Source organism: Trypanosoma grayi, assembly GCF_000691245.1.
Source record: "Trypanosoma grayi strain ANR4 Tgr_323_V1, whole genome shotgun sequence".
In the NCBI taxonomy this organism is placed as follows: Eukaryota; Euglenozoa; class Kinetoplastea; order Trypanosomatida; family Trypanosomatidae; genus Trypanosoma; species Trypanosoma grayi.
The window spans coordinates 5,099-17,944 of NW_008825942.1; the positions used below are offsets into that span (position 1 = coordinate 5,099).

Below are 12,846 nucleotides of genomic sequence, written 5' to 3' on the forward strand. Positions count from 1 at the left end.
CAAATAGTAGGGAAAGGGGGCGGGGTAGATGGATGGGATTGTGCCTGTGGGTGTGTAGGAGAGTGCATGTGTTCCCCCCACTGCTGTTTCTGTTGCCGTGCGGTCCTTCTGCGTCGCTCATGTTGTAGCGATTATCAGTGTGGCCCGCTTGTTTGTGTGCCGTCGCGGACTGTTTGAGTAGTGGCAGTGCGTATGAAGCGGGTGTGGCGTGCTTGCGTATACTTCTAAAGACATGTGTGCTTTTGTGCATTTAATGAACAACTTCTATCCATTGATGTCTTCTACATTTTTTTTTGTTTTACCTGACTTTTGTTGGTGCCTTGTGCAGGAGGGCTGAGATTTTTTTTGTGTGTACCGCCACAAAAAAGTTCTCAGCGCCAAAGCGTGCACCTAAGCTGCCACAAACGCATGAACACCATGGAATCAAAGCGGAATGCCCCGCACACGCAGATGAGGGGGACTCGGGCGCCCATCCCTTACGTCTGCATCGTGTCTGGTGACGGCATGGAGTTCGTTCTCCCAGAGGCCGCTGCGCGCCAAAGCAAGATGATCTCTTCGCTGCTGGACGCCGTGTACGGCCTCCCCAACCGCGGTGGCTTCGGGGATCAGCATCAGGCTAACGTTCCTCAAGGTGTCTACGCATCCAACAAAATCGACGTAATGCCGAGGATCCCACTGCAGCCCATCACCGGTCGTACCCTCCAGCTGGTTTGCAGCTATTTCATGCAGCGTAGCACGGGCGATATCAACTCCACTGAAGAATTTCTCCTCCTTAGCGAACTGAACCCAGCCTCTGATGAGGACCAAGACACCGTTGCTGAGTTACTGCTGGCTGCTGACTTCCTGGACTGCTAGCTTCATCCTTCTCTCAGGCTTCAATAGTCATCTGCTCATTTTTTTTAAAATGTCAGACTCATTCATTGCCTAAGCGATAAAGAATAGTGTGGAAACTCATTATCGACAGGGTAAAGAAAAAAAAAAAAATGACAATGCAGTTGCGCAAAAACGGCATGTGAACAGAGTTCTGTGATGAGCGAGAGAGAAGCGTGTGTGTTGAAGAGTGACTTCAGGTTCTTGCCACCCCTGCATTTGTCTTCGTTCTTTTCCTTTTACACCGCTTCTTATTCATCCCGCTGTTGTTTCTGTTGCTGTTCCTATAATTGTGTGTTTTCCCCTCTTTCGTTTCGCCCTGTTTCCTTGCGGAGTTTAGGCTACATGTGAAACCCGCGTTGCGAAATGCACAATCGCAGTACAAATACCGAGGGTGCTGGGGGTTCCGAAGCGGTCCGGTGTCAAACAAAAGCGAGCCCCGTGGTGAGCGAATTGCTCAAGTCTCCATCGCCTCGTTCAAACGGATGTCGTCTGAAGCCCCGGAGACGCCTGCTCCGCGGGGCACTAGGAAGGCGGAAATGCAGGATTCAGGCAAATCTCTTATCCTTCGATCGTGAGGGGAGTATACCCTGCCATCAAGAAGCAATGCAGGCAGCCACACAAAATGATGACAAAAAAGACGCACATAGCAATGTGGCACAGGGGAATACAGTGACACCAGCAACCACTCCTTTCTCCACACCAAGGCGTCATAATAACAATTTGTCGCAGGAGGTGCGTTGTATACCTAAACCCCCGAGACTGAATGTGGTGCCGAGTTCTGCACGGACCATTGCGTCTGGTTTCCCGTCGTTGGCCCCACCTGGGGTCTCCAAGGTCTCAGAGGAAACAGAGGTGATGAAAAAGCCTTATGAGAGTAGGACCAACAGTATTGATGGTATCAATGGCTTCGAGAAGGAACTGTCACCTTTCCCAGTGAAGCCTCCTTTATTTTCCGTACAAGGCTCTCACAATAGTCAGGCCGGGATATGTGCCAAGACGTCTCTGTATAGTCGAGGTTCCGCAAGGGACACTGAATTGAAACGTCTTCGTCAGCAATATAAGGAGGAACTAGACAAGTCTGCGACGCTCCTCAGCATGTTGACAAACGCACAACAACGCATTCATCTTTACGAAGACATTGTTTGCCAGCGTCTGCTTACACCAGAAAACAAGTCACCAACCCCTGTCTTTAGAGACGGTACAGGGTACGACACAGAGAACGGTGGAAAGAAGACAATGTTGGAGTGGTGGATGCTGCTGCCGTTCTTCCCTGATCTTAAATATGAAGGCCGTGAGGACAACGAAGTTCTCCGGGATGTTGCAATTCGCCTCGCCGAGCAGCAGCATTCGCTGGCCCGCATAAAGGTCAGTGTTTCGCCACCTCCATGCCTTCCTTCGATGTATGACGGGTCGGAAGATAATGATAGCAGTTTTTGCCGCGTCCTTGTACCCCCTGAGCTGCGCGGCAACATGACATTCAGTGATGGCAAACACTATACTTTAAGGAGTTAGTGACACGTGTTGATTTTATTTTGTGTTTATTCTTTAATACAAACCAAGATCTTTTTGTTTAAAAAATCACCTTACCGCCCCCCTTCATTCAGCGTGGCATTTGGTGTTTCGTTCATCTGAGCCATTGTCCATCTTGTCCCATTGATCGTCAGTGAGCGTTTTTTGTTATTTGTGCAATCCTGTGATATTAATGATGTGTGACGTTTCGTCTGGTGACACGTGATCCGACGACGGGGGGATTTCATATGAATGCCGCTTGCTCCCGTTACGAAGGTTCCAGATAGGAAGGAAGGTAAATTTATCAATACCAAGGATATTATACACCGCCTGCCAGAACCACACCCACACAGATATATATATATATATATATATATCTACAGATATATATATATATATATATATATATACATATAGTGTTTGGTTTGCGTTTGTGAATACTCACGCAAGAACCAACAAAGGTGTCTAACGATTCATAGGGAATGGGTGCGGCTGCGTCGTCTGGCAACACCATACCTCGCGTGGAAAGCGCCCCATCCCGCGGACGCTCGCAGGCTATGCTGCTCGTCAACGGATCAGTTAAACGTGGTAACAAAGAGGATTTACAACGCCATGCGTCGGATGGGAAGATTAATGCCGACGATTTGAGGAAGATAAAGCAGCGCCAAAAGAATGTGGGAACTGCTGCCGAAGAGGATATGCGTGTCATGATGAGGGAAGCGGACCCAGCTACGTTGTACATTCTCGACGCTGTGAAGGAGGCGGACGGGCTGCCCGATGACAAGGCCACATTGAAACTCCAGTTGCTACGCGGCTGCTACCCCTACCTTGAGCAGGTACCACCACATCGTCTTGACCATCTTGCGGTGCTAGTGTATCAAAAGGAGGGCGATGTATATTTTGCGCAGGGCGATGCCGAGAGTGCCAAAACGACATACAGTCGTGCCATTCAAATCGCTGAGACGCGTGTGGCCCGTGGTGAGAAGGAAATATATATGGTACTAAAGAGATATGTTCTATCCATGGTGGGCATGGCGCGACTGTGGTATCAACAAGAACGTGACACGACAGGTTTCACGTTTGCCGGGAAGGTATCGCCATTGATTGCGTCTTTGGACGAGAGTGTACAGTCCCTCAGTTCTCGTGAGAGCAGTGTGCTCTCAGACGCTAGTGTGTTCAGCTTGAATCAGGAGATTCTTAAGTCCATGGCACCAAAGGCTCCTCGTCGCCGTGTTGGGCCGGCGGTTAACGTTGTGAAGCTTCTCCGACCTGTGACATTGAAGGTGAATTACTCCCCGGAAGACGACTTTGTGCTGCGTAGTCAAATGACACGGGAATTAAAGGCGTCTCCCTGTGAACTGTTATTGCTCCGCTGTATCGAGGTGGTGGAAATAGGTCACAGGCGACAATCTGAATTACTCATCCCTGCGCTGATTGAATTGGCTCAAATATATGAAGATCTGAAGTTGTATAACCGCTCTCTTTTGTTGGTGCGTCGCTGCCTCGGCATCCTGTGCGTCGTGTACGACTACGACCACCCATGGATTATTCAGCTGCGCCGCCGCGCAGACCACCTCATGGATCACATGGAAATACAGACAAGGGAAGATATGGCAAGCAAGATTCAAGCGACATGGAAAATGTACAGGGCTATGTGCCAACTGGAAGAGATTCTAGGCCGACCCGTGACACGCCACGTATGGATTTCTAAGCCGTCCCAGGAACGCACGCCCGACACGGATTTCCTGAAGGACTTTGTGAACGACCTGCCGATTGGCACCGTCCTGCACGGTGCCGGCAGCGCGGAGGGGCCGCTGGGCGGCGTGGAGGACATTCCGAATGGTGCGCCGTACCGCATGTCCAACGTGAATGACAGTATCCCGTCGCCGGCAGCTACGCTCAGCGAAGGGAGCCGTGACCCCTCGCCCGATGTGAAACTAGAGCGTCCACCGTCCTCGAAGCGACGCAAGACTAAGGCGATGAGCGACCAAGTACAACCCTCAACGGAGACAGAGACGGAAGACCCTTATGGGGATTCAAAAGTGAGAGCAACGTACCCGCAATTGCAGCACGATGATGAAGGTGTTGTGAATACACAATTCATTCCAAACTCACGGATCGTGGACACGGCACAGGACACACAGACCGACACACACGTACAGGACACTGCATACGGTGGGGTGCTGACGGTTCGAACGACGACCGTCACCCGCACTATTACGGAACGTATTGTTGGCAGCGACGAGGACGACTCGGTCGTGGAGGAGTATGAGGACTACGAAGAACAAGAAGAAGGGTCTGGGCCGAGAGTAGAAATGGTAGAGGAGAAGAAACCGGAAGCGACCCTCAAGTTGCAGACTGAACCGGAATTCAACGAAGCACCATTTTCTTCACCAGAGAAAGATGAAAATAATGAACCTAGAAGCGATGATACGTCACAGGAGGGAGTGCCACGCGGTATGCGTGGTGAGGTGACCACTGCCACTACTCTCAGCACCCGTTACGGCAATAGAGCGAACGATGACAGCAGCAGCGCGTCGAAAGAGGATGCTGTACTCCACGCCGAGTCTGTGGCGCCGTCCGAGTCGCAGATGAGCTACTCTTCCTCAGTGGATGGCAGACGGCGCATGCGTGTGTGGAGGGCCAACCTGGGGGAGTAGTGGGGCGAGGGCGGTGAGGATCATCAGCCCACTCCATGAAGAAGATGCAGCAGTAGGGATAGTGTGAGGACAAAAAAGAAGAGGATTCTCTTCTTTCTCCTAGACAGTGTCTTTTTAATTGTACAAATCTACGATTCATTTTGAGTTCATTTCCACTCATTGTTGTGAATGCCTTTCTCTCATGTTGCGTAAAACTCTCCATCCACCCTGTCCCCTTACGAACGGAGGGGAAACAAAACACAAGAAAGAAAGAACAGAGGTGTAGAAGAAAAACAAAAAGACGTGCATACAAAAGATACGGGTTGAACATGATCGCGAGGAAAGCAACAATTATAGAGAGGAGATGTAATTTCACAGGGGTTTACAATCCCCTCTGCACCATCGGGATGGGTAGTTTGTTTTTTCTGACCGCTGGGGTGCTACCTATAGTGAGCGGGCGGTTGATGCCTCGGGAGGCTAGATAGCAATATGATTCCCCCCGAAGCAAGAACATTTGATGCAACGAGAAGTGATCGACGGGATGTTGAGGCACTGATGGTAACGGAAGGCAGAGGATACAATATGCAGCATAGTCGTTCGATGTCATCTAACACATAGGTGCTGAAGAACAATATCAAGCGAGAGATACAAAGTGGAAGAGGGAGCGGAAAGAAAAAAAAAAGATTTTTTTTTTTTTTACCATTGCTATCATGGCCCGACAAATTCCTTGAGCATTTCAATCACCGCATCTTGTACCATCATCTTCCTCGCTTCCCTTCTCCCCTCTCCCCGCTTATGTTTGGGCTCTGCTTCCTTCATCTGACTTTGCCGTGTGTTTCATTCTGTTCGTTGTGAATTGTCATTGTGGATTGTCTCTCCTACGCTCATGCAGACATTCAGAAGCGAACTCCTACTCCGTCTACTGCCCCTCTTCAACTAGCCGCTGTGGCTGTTCGGTGTTTCATTGTGTGCACCCCCCAAAATCTATACCTCATCTTCTTTTTTCTCTCCTTTTTTTGTTGTGTGTGTGTGTGTGTGTGTGTGTGTGGGATTACTGTCCCCACAAAGAAGAGTCTTTTTGGTTCCTCGTCAAGAGTGCCGAAGAATAGTGTCGCAATTGGGAAATAGGAAGGGCGAAGGGAACGCAAATAGAGAAGAGCTTTGGTTGCCCCACGCACCGACGCACACGCGCATAGTTCAAGGCAAAAAAAAAAGTCTTGCATTCTACGGCAGAACGTGGAGCAAATCTGTGGGACACGGTTGATGTATGAGCAGCATGCATCAAGGTGACCTCCAACGTGAAAGCGCCTCTAACATCGGTGCCGGTGAGTGCATGCTCGCTTCACCGGCTTCAGGGTCATTAATGCCAAGTGTGTCTCTCTCGCGCTATCAGCAGTGGCGAGGCGAGGTGGGCCGCGCCAGTGTGGATTCCTTTGTATCCCTCCATAACGACAAAGCGTCGGCAGCAGGAAAAGAAGGGATGCGCGGTGTGTGGGCACCAACTATGTACATGCGGTCGGCGCCGAACACCCTTGGAGAGACGAGTGTGGAGGTTGTCTCACCGGAGGCGACCGTTCAGCTGCAATCAGTGGAATCCCAGTCGAGCAAGGAGCTATCGCCGGTGGTGCCGCGAAACAGAGTCTCCAAAAGGCCCGAGGAGGGTTCTGCTGAGCCACCGGTGCTGCTTCCACCCGTCGTTTCTGAGAGAGCGAGGCACGATGATAAAAACAGCAACAAAAACAGCGGGAACAGCGGAAGTACTTCTCCGGAATCAATCCGAAAACAAAACAACGGCAACAACGGAGGTGGCAAGTCTCCTATAAAAACATCTACCAGAAGCTATGACCATTTTCAGGAGTCTTCGAAGCCACTGCGTAGAGACGGCGCAACAGGCTGCACACAATTCCGTTCGGTGGAAAATGGTGGAGGTGCCCCTGTTCCTGCTTTTTCGCCCAGCGTGAATGGCAACAATGCACCAACAGGGAAAGAGGACTCACCGGTCAAGCACCTTCATTACGGCCATATTGAGATGCCCAGTGCTAGTAGCATGAGTCTCAGCAGAAACAGCGCGCCATCACCGCTCCCGGACCAATCTGCGCCAACAGGCTCAGGGCAGTTCAACGCGGCCGGGATAGACGCGAAGAAGCTCAACAGTGCCGTTCCGACACAGTCTTCAAAATCTCTACCTTCGAGCAATCTGACAGCCAGTGTGCCGCCCCTTCCACCAAACGCCGTCCACATCTCCACGACGACAATAACTCGGACTGTCAAGAAGGTTAGATATGTGAGGATTGACGAAGAATACGTTTTAAGTGACGATGAGGAAAATATGCCGATCGATGATATTCCCCTGAGACAGAGCAACACTCTCAACGGCAAGGGAAGTGCGCCTTTCTGGAAGCACTCCCCGTCAGGAACATCGGCTGCAATGTCGCAGCACGGTGATAATGGACCAACAAGCACTGACCCCGATCGCTTGTCAACACGGCATTCAGGTTCGAACCCTTCCCATCACATGGGAAGTGCGTCGACGCTGAGCATATTGGGGTCGCACAAGTGGGCGCGCACCTGCCGGATGCCAAACAGTGTTGTTTCGCCCGCCGTGCTGTTCCCCGCGCCCGCCCCTGTAGTTTTGCCTCCACGGGCAAACGGCACGGCAGGACCTCAGTTCCTTCTCCAGCGGCACGAGCAGCGCGTGATGCTGGGTGGCCCCCTCAGCGGGCGTAATATCTCCCTTAGCAGCGGCAGCGCCCTTTCGAAGGCAACAGAACCGCGCCCGTTTGTGGCGTACGGAAACAACACTTACAGGTCGGAGGTTGAACACATGAGGGAAATGCCACTCACTGCGAGACACAGCACACCTCTAGGGACCAGCCATATCATCTCCACGTTCAATGACACACTGCCGCCCGTTTATGAACCAGAGGCCATGAGCCTGAAGCAATCCTCTCTATCCGTCGTAAGCAACGCCTCCTGTGTGACTGTGACGCAAGCCATCACGGTGGATGGTGGCGCCGCCAGCCCAAGGGGTGTCGACCTGACGAAGAAACCAGAGAATGCACGGCGTCGCTGCGTCATTGTTGCTGATGGCGACTGGAATAAAGAGGAGGACGAGGAGGAGGAAGAGGAAGAAGATGAGTACGACGAAGAAGAGTACGAAGAGGTGGAGGAAGGAGCCTCCGAGGAAGAGGAGGACTACGCTGCTCTTGGGGGCCCGTCACCAACAAGGACAGTGGTTGCGCGGGCTGAGGCAGGCTCAAAATTTCCCTCTACTTTTGATTTAGCCGCACACGGTAGCAACAGCAATGGCAATATCACCACTCACAGCAACAGCAACAGAAGCATTTGAGATGGAATACACCAAATGTTTTTCGTGGTCGTCTTTCTTTTCGCTGTACCCTTCTTTTTTTTTTTGTTTGATTGTTTGGCTACATCCTCCACCCATTTTTCCTTCCTTTTATCAGACGCAAACGGAGAAATATATTGCCCATCCCTCTATTCTATGCGCTTTAAACATATTCAGCCCATTTTTGTGCTGTGTTGTCGATTTCCTTTTTTTTGTGTGGGTTGCCATGAGCAAGTTTTTGGCCGGGGTGCAGGTGCGAGATTCCGCGGGGTGTGCGGGGGCAAAGTGGGGATTTTCTTTCTCCCCCTGCCCAATTTGTCTGCTCGAGTTTCTTTATTCATTCGTTTCTGTACTAAATAGAAGAAGAAGAAGCGACTGAATCCCACCCTTTCGGGTTAATTCTTCCCCACCATTCATTCTTTGGTTCCTCATGTCTCCTTCCCATGCGGCTTCTGTGAACGGTGCTTAAGGCTATCGTAGTCTGTACATGATCTTGTTACTGTGCGTGCTCATGGTCTGCACACACGTAGCATGATAGATATATACATACATGTGGGTATGTATATATATATATATATTGTATCGGTGTACTGACAAGTGAGGCCAAAACAAGCGGAAAAAAGGAAAAGGAAAGCGTTGCTCTACTGAAGTCACAGAAGTGGGCGCCGTTTTTGTCAAGCACCTTGTTTTTATTGTTATTGTTTTCATCATCTGACGCGTAAAAAGTCTTATCACTCTCATGTTTCCTCTCCCACTATGGGTCTCTCTACGCTGTAGCGCATGAAGGGAATGCAGCGAGCTTGGATGCCTATGCTGCTACAGCAGCAGCGTCATATGTGCCGCGCCTCGACATTCCTCATGGCAAAGCATGCGTCAACCGTCCCCAGTAGCGACACGAGTGAAGGCGGCAAGGCTGAAAAGAATAGTAGCAGTAGCAGCAGCAGCAGCAGCAGCAGCAGCAAAAAGAATTCCAGCGCTGCAGTCGCCGCGACGTCTATCGCGCCCGGGCCATACCGCCACGTCGGTAATATNAAAGCATGCGTCAACCGTCCCCAGTAGCGACACGAGTGAAGGCGGCAAGGCTGAAAAGAATAGTAGCAGTAGCAGCAGCAGCAGCAGCAAAAAGAATTCCAGCGCTGCAGTCGCCGCGACGTCTATCGCGCCCGGGCCATACCGCCACGTCGGTAATATCTTTATCGTGCATTGCGACGATCACCCCTTCAAGCACTCGTGGGAAGTGAACCGGATGCTGCGCGAGCTGCGTCTTGAGTTCAGGGGCCAGACATCAATTGTCCCCGATATTCCGCAGGTGAGGAAGCGGCTTTGGAGAGTTCGGCATGTTGTGCGTGTCGACATGCTTGACCTCGATGAGGCCAAGACCCTCATCGGCGTGCCGGAGCACATAAGCTTTGGTGACCTCGCGTCGCAGGTGCCGGCGTCATTTGGCCGTGTACGTGCAGTGGCGAACCCTGCGCTCCGCAGCAAGATGAACTTTATGAAGTTGCGTCGGATGCGTTTGCGTGATGTGCTGCACCGCGATGCACTCGAGCTGCGTCTGCTTGAGGAGAGGCGTAAAGCGCTGGCGGAAGATCAGAAGAAGCCGCAGCACGACCATGTGAAGAGAGAGAAAATCCGTCTCTCACATTAGCTGAAGAGAACACACACAAACACAGCGGAGAGGGAAAATGATTCCCCTTCCACCCCCCTCAACAAAGAAAAGAAACATGAAGCAAGCTGCGGGGCTTAGAGAATGGTGGCAAGGAAGCCTATTGAAGCTTTGTAGCTGCTGTATTGGTGCTATCTTTAACAAGCTTCTCTCCTCGTTTAAAGCCTTGCTCAAACAGAGGTGCATCCACCATATAGATAGTTTTTCTACCGCTCAGTTGAGAAGAGGGGGAAGGAATGATACGGTCCCCGCGGAGTCTTTTCTTGACAAACAAGACTGCCCGCATCTCAGTGAGCGCGACGACCCGTTTTTTACAAAAGCGTGGCATCTCTCTCACCGGGCCAGCGCAGCGCACGTTTCTTGCACTCTACCATGTGCAACAACAACAGAAGCAGCAGGGCATGGTTGCTGATGCCTGCCGTACGTCGTGCCGCACCTTCTCCAGCACCCATGTCCTGCGGGAGCCGAAAAAGCCGGATGATCAACTCGCTGGCTTCCACGAGGTCAAGAAGTACGAGGAGAAAAGCGAAGAGCAGCAGGGGGAGCAGGAGGATCCTTTCTCAAACAACGCTGGCCCTGGCTACCTGCCCTTTCCACCGCCCTTCCACACCATCAATGTGGTGATGCTGCTCTTCCTCGCCAACATCATCACATACCTCCTTATGAACTTCTCTGGGAACGACGACGTGCGGGATTTCATCGTTGATCATTTAACTCTGTCACACGAGAATGCCTGGCGGATTTATCCACTCTTCACAAATGCCTTCTACCAGGAGAATCTCCTGCAGCTCGCCATTGACTGTTGGCTGCTGCAGCAATTTGGCAAGACCATGTTGGGTTTTCTCGGAAATGTCCGCATGACCTTCTTCGCCGCGCTCTGCACGCTTGGTGGTAGTTTTATCCACGTGGCACGCCAGCAGTTTGAGCTGTACTACGGCATGGACCCCTTGGAGGTGCGTGGGCGTTGCTACGGCCCGAACCCGTTCATCCTTGGACTCGTTGGCGTGGAGGGTCTCATCTTCCGTCACCTCAACTTTATCCAGCAGCCGCCCGTCCCCTTCTTAGTTCTCACGGCTTTCGTGATGGTCATAGACGTCTGGCGCATCTTCACAACGAAGCCAGAGGAGCACGGCGCGTCTACAGGGGGCGCACTCGTGGCGTACTTCTTCTGGGCCTTGCCCACGCGTATGCTCGGGCTTGACAAGCTCACCGCCACGTTTTAGCGGAGAAGACGGTGATGATGGTGGGTGGGAGGTGGGGCGTACTCTCCCTCGCCTTGCTGCGTGTTAGCCCGCGCAGGTAATTAAACTGTGCCTTACACAGTTAATTGAGCAAAAAGAAGCAGCATTAACAAAAACCTCTACAAGAGAGATCTGTCACTCCACTGACGTTGAAAAGGTTCGTCATTCACTCAGAGTCGCAGACTCTTTCCTATCAATTTGTCTTTTTTTTTCCTTTTCTTTTGCGTTTTTTTTTTTTATTGTGTCTTCTGCACTAGGGGATTGTCATTGCATATTTGCCAACGGGAAGAACTTCGAGAAGGAAACAAAAAAGAGGGACGTCTGCGCACCTGTGTGGTGTGTGCGTGCGTGGTGAACTATTGAGACGTGCAGCGTATAGAGCATGCCTACGCGGACGTCTTCGCTGACCGTAGATCAATCGGTACGGAGTGGTGCTGATAGCTCATTGATTGATCCTGCCCTCTTTGACGTTGTGCCACCGTTTCGGTTTGCTATTGTGGAGGAGGGTATCTACCGCGGCGCGTACCCCACTCTGCGTAACTTCCCCTTCCTCCGCACTCTTGGGTTGCGCACCATTGTGTCACTGACGCCAGAGGAGCCGACGTATGACCTAACCTGCTTTGCCGCCTCGGAGGGCATCACACTGCGGTACATACAAGCGGAGCGGTACAAGGATGAAGCACAACTTCTTCCGACCGATATGAATGAAGTGCTACAACTGCTGATTAATGCAGAACAGCACCCGTTGTACATTCACTGTCTCGACGGTCGCCATGTTGTTGGACTAGTTATCATGGGGCTACGCAAACTCCAACAATGGGATGTGAACTGTAGCCACATGGAGTACCAGCGCTTCACCAAAAGTGCACAGGACGAGGTAGCATTTATCGCCGATTACAGTGGCCCAATTACTGTGCCGAAGCGCATCCCGCCGTGGCTGTGGAAAGGCACATGGTGCGACGCGTCAGGGAAGTCGAAGCGTATTCACGTCGGCATCCGTCTGAAGTTCCCGTCGCTGCTGCGTGGCGCAGCGAACGCCGATAGTGGCGAGGGGTCAGTCGGAACGTCGGGGCATCGCGGTGACGGCGAACTCGCCACGGAGACACTCGCCGCGCCTCCCCGAGCAGCAGAGTTCAATTCCACGTCGTCGTTGCCCGCCGTCGTGGTGGCGACCAGCACGGGCGCCGCGTACGTGGATGTGCCGAGCATTGCCCCAGCGCGGCCCGTCGGCCCGGTGAGTGGCCCCCGCCACGCAGTGTACATGATACAGATGGAGCGTCCAATCGCCGCGGACGTGTGCTTCCTGTCGCTGCGCGCCTCCGCGGAGACAGAGGTGCCAGACGCGCCGCCTGCCGCCGGTGTGTCCCCGTGGAACTGGGGCGGTGCGGTGGCCAGCTTCCCGCCGGCACACACAATAACCGGAAGCGAAAAGTCGGCGGGCAGTCGCGCCACGACTCTGCAGGGCTCGCCGCCGGCCACCGGCACCTCGCTCTGGGAGGGCGATGACGAGGCAAGTAGCTCCAGATTTTCACAACACGCCCCGTTGCATGGCACCGTGAATATCCCACACCA

General features: G+C 52.3%; 7 protein-coding genes across 7 annotated transcripts; 6 read left to right on the forward strand and 1 right to left on the reverse strand.

The window, feature by feature from the left end:
- Positions 1–408: 408 nt before the first annotated feature.
- On the forward strand, positions 409–855 carry DQ04_03231030 (hypothetical protein; the record flags this gene model as incomplete). Its single annotated transcript, XM_009312648.1, has 1 exon — positions 409–855. One exon carries the CDS (start codon positions 409–411, stop codon positions 853–855), a length of 447 nt encoding a protein of 148 aa, XP_009310923.1.
- Positions 856–1,476: 621 nt separating this feature from the next.
- Positions 1,477–2,385, forward strand: DQ04_03231040 (hypothetical protein; the record flags this gene model as incomplete). The annotated part of the gene is made up of 1 exon (XM_009312649.1): positions 1,477–2,385. One exon carries the CDS (start codon positions 1,477–1,479, stop codon positions 2,383–2,385), a length of 909 nt encoding a protein of 302 aa, XP_009310924.1.
- A 479-nt stretch (positions 2,386–2,864) lies between these two features.
- Positions 2,865–5,042, forward strand: DQ04_03231050 (hypothetical protein; the record flags this gene model as incomplete). Its single annotated transcript, XM_009312650.1, has 1 exon — positions 2,865–5,042. The coding sequence occupies one exon, from the start codon at positions 2,865–2,867 to the stop codon at positions 5,040–5,042; it is 2,178 nt and encodes a 725-aa protein (XP_009310925.1).
- Positions 5,043–6,288: 1,246 nt separating this feature from the next.
- DQ04_03231060 (hypothetical protein) lies at positions 6,289–8,370 on the forward strand (the record flags this gene model as incomplete). Its single annotated transcript, XM_009312651.1, has 1 exon — positions 6,289–8,370. The coding sequence occupies one exon, from the start codon at positions 6,289–6,291 to the stop codon at positions 8,368–8,370; it is 2,082 nt and encodes a 693-aa protein (XP_009310926.1).
- An 865-nt stretch (positions 8,371–9,235) lies between these two features.
- Positions 9,236–10,015, forward strand: DQ04_03231070 (hypothetical protein; the record flags this gene model as incomplete). The annotated part of the gene is made up of 1 exon (XM_009312652.1): positions 9,236–10,015. One exon carries the CDS (start codon positions 9,236–9,238, stop codon positions 10,013–10,015), a length of 780 nt encoding a protein of 259 aa, XP_009310927.1.
- Positions 10,016–10,269: 254 nt separating this feature from the next.
- On the forward strand, positions 10,270–11,256 carry DQ04_03231080 (rhomboid-like protein; the record flags this gene model as incomplete). The annotated part of the gene is made up of 1 exon (XM_009312653.1): positions 10,270–11,256. The coding sequence occupies one exon, from the start codon at positions 10,270–10,272 to the stop codon at positions 11,254–11,256; it is 987 nt and encodes a 328-aa protein (XP_009310928.1).
- A 1,002-nt stretch (positions 11,257–12,258) lies between these two features.
- On the reverse strand, positions 12,259–12,537 carry DQ04_03231090 (hypothetical protein; the record flags this gene model as incomplete). Its single annotated transcript, XM_009312654.1, has 1 exon — positions 12,259–12,537. One exon carries the CDS (start codon positions 12,535–12,537, stop codon positions 12,259–12,261), a length of 279 nt encoding a protein of 92 aa, XP_009310929.1.
- Positions 12,538–12,846: the final 309 nt, after the last annotated feature.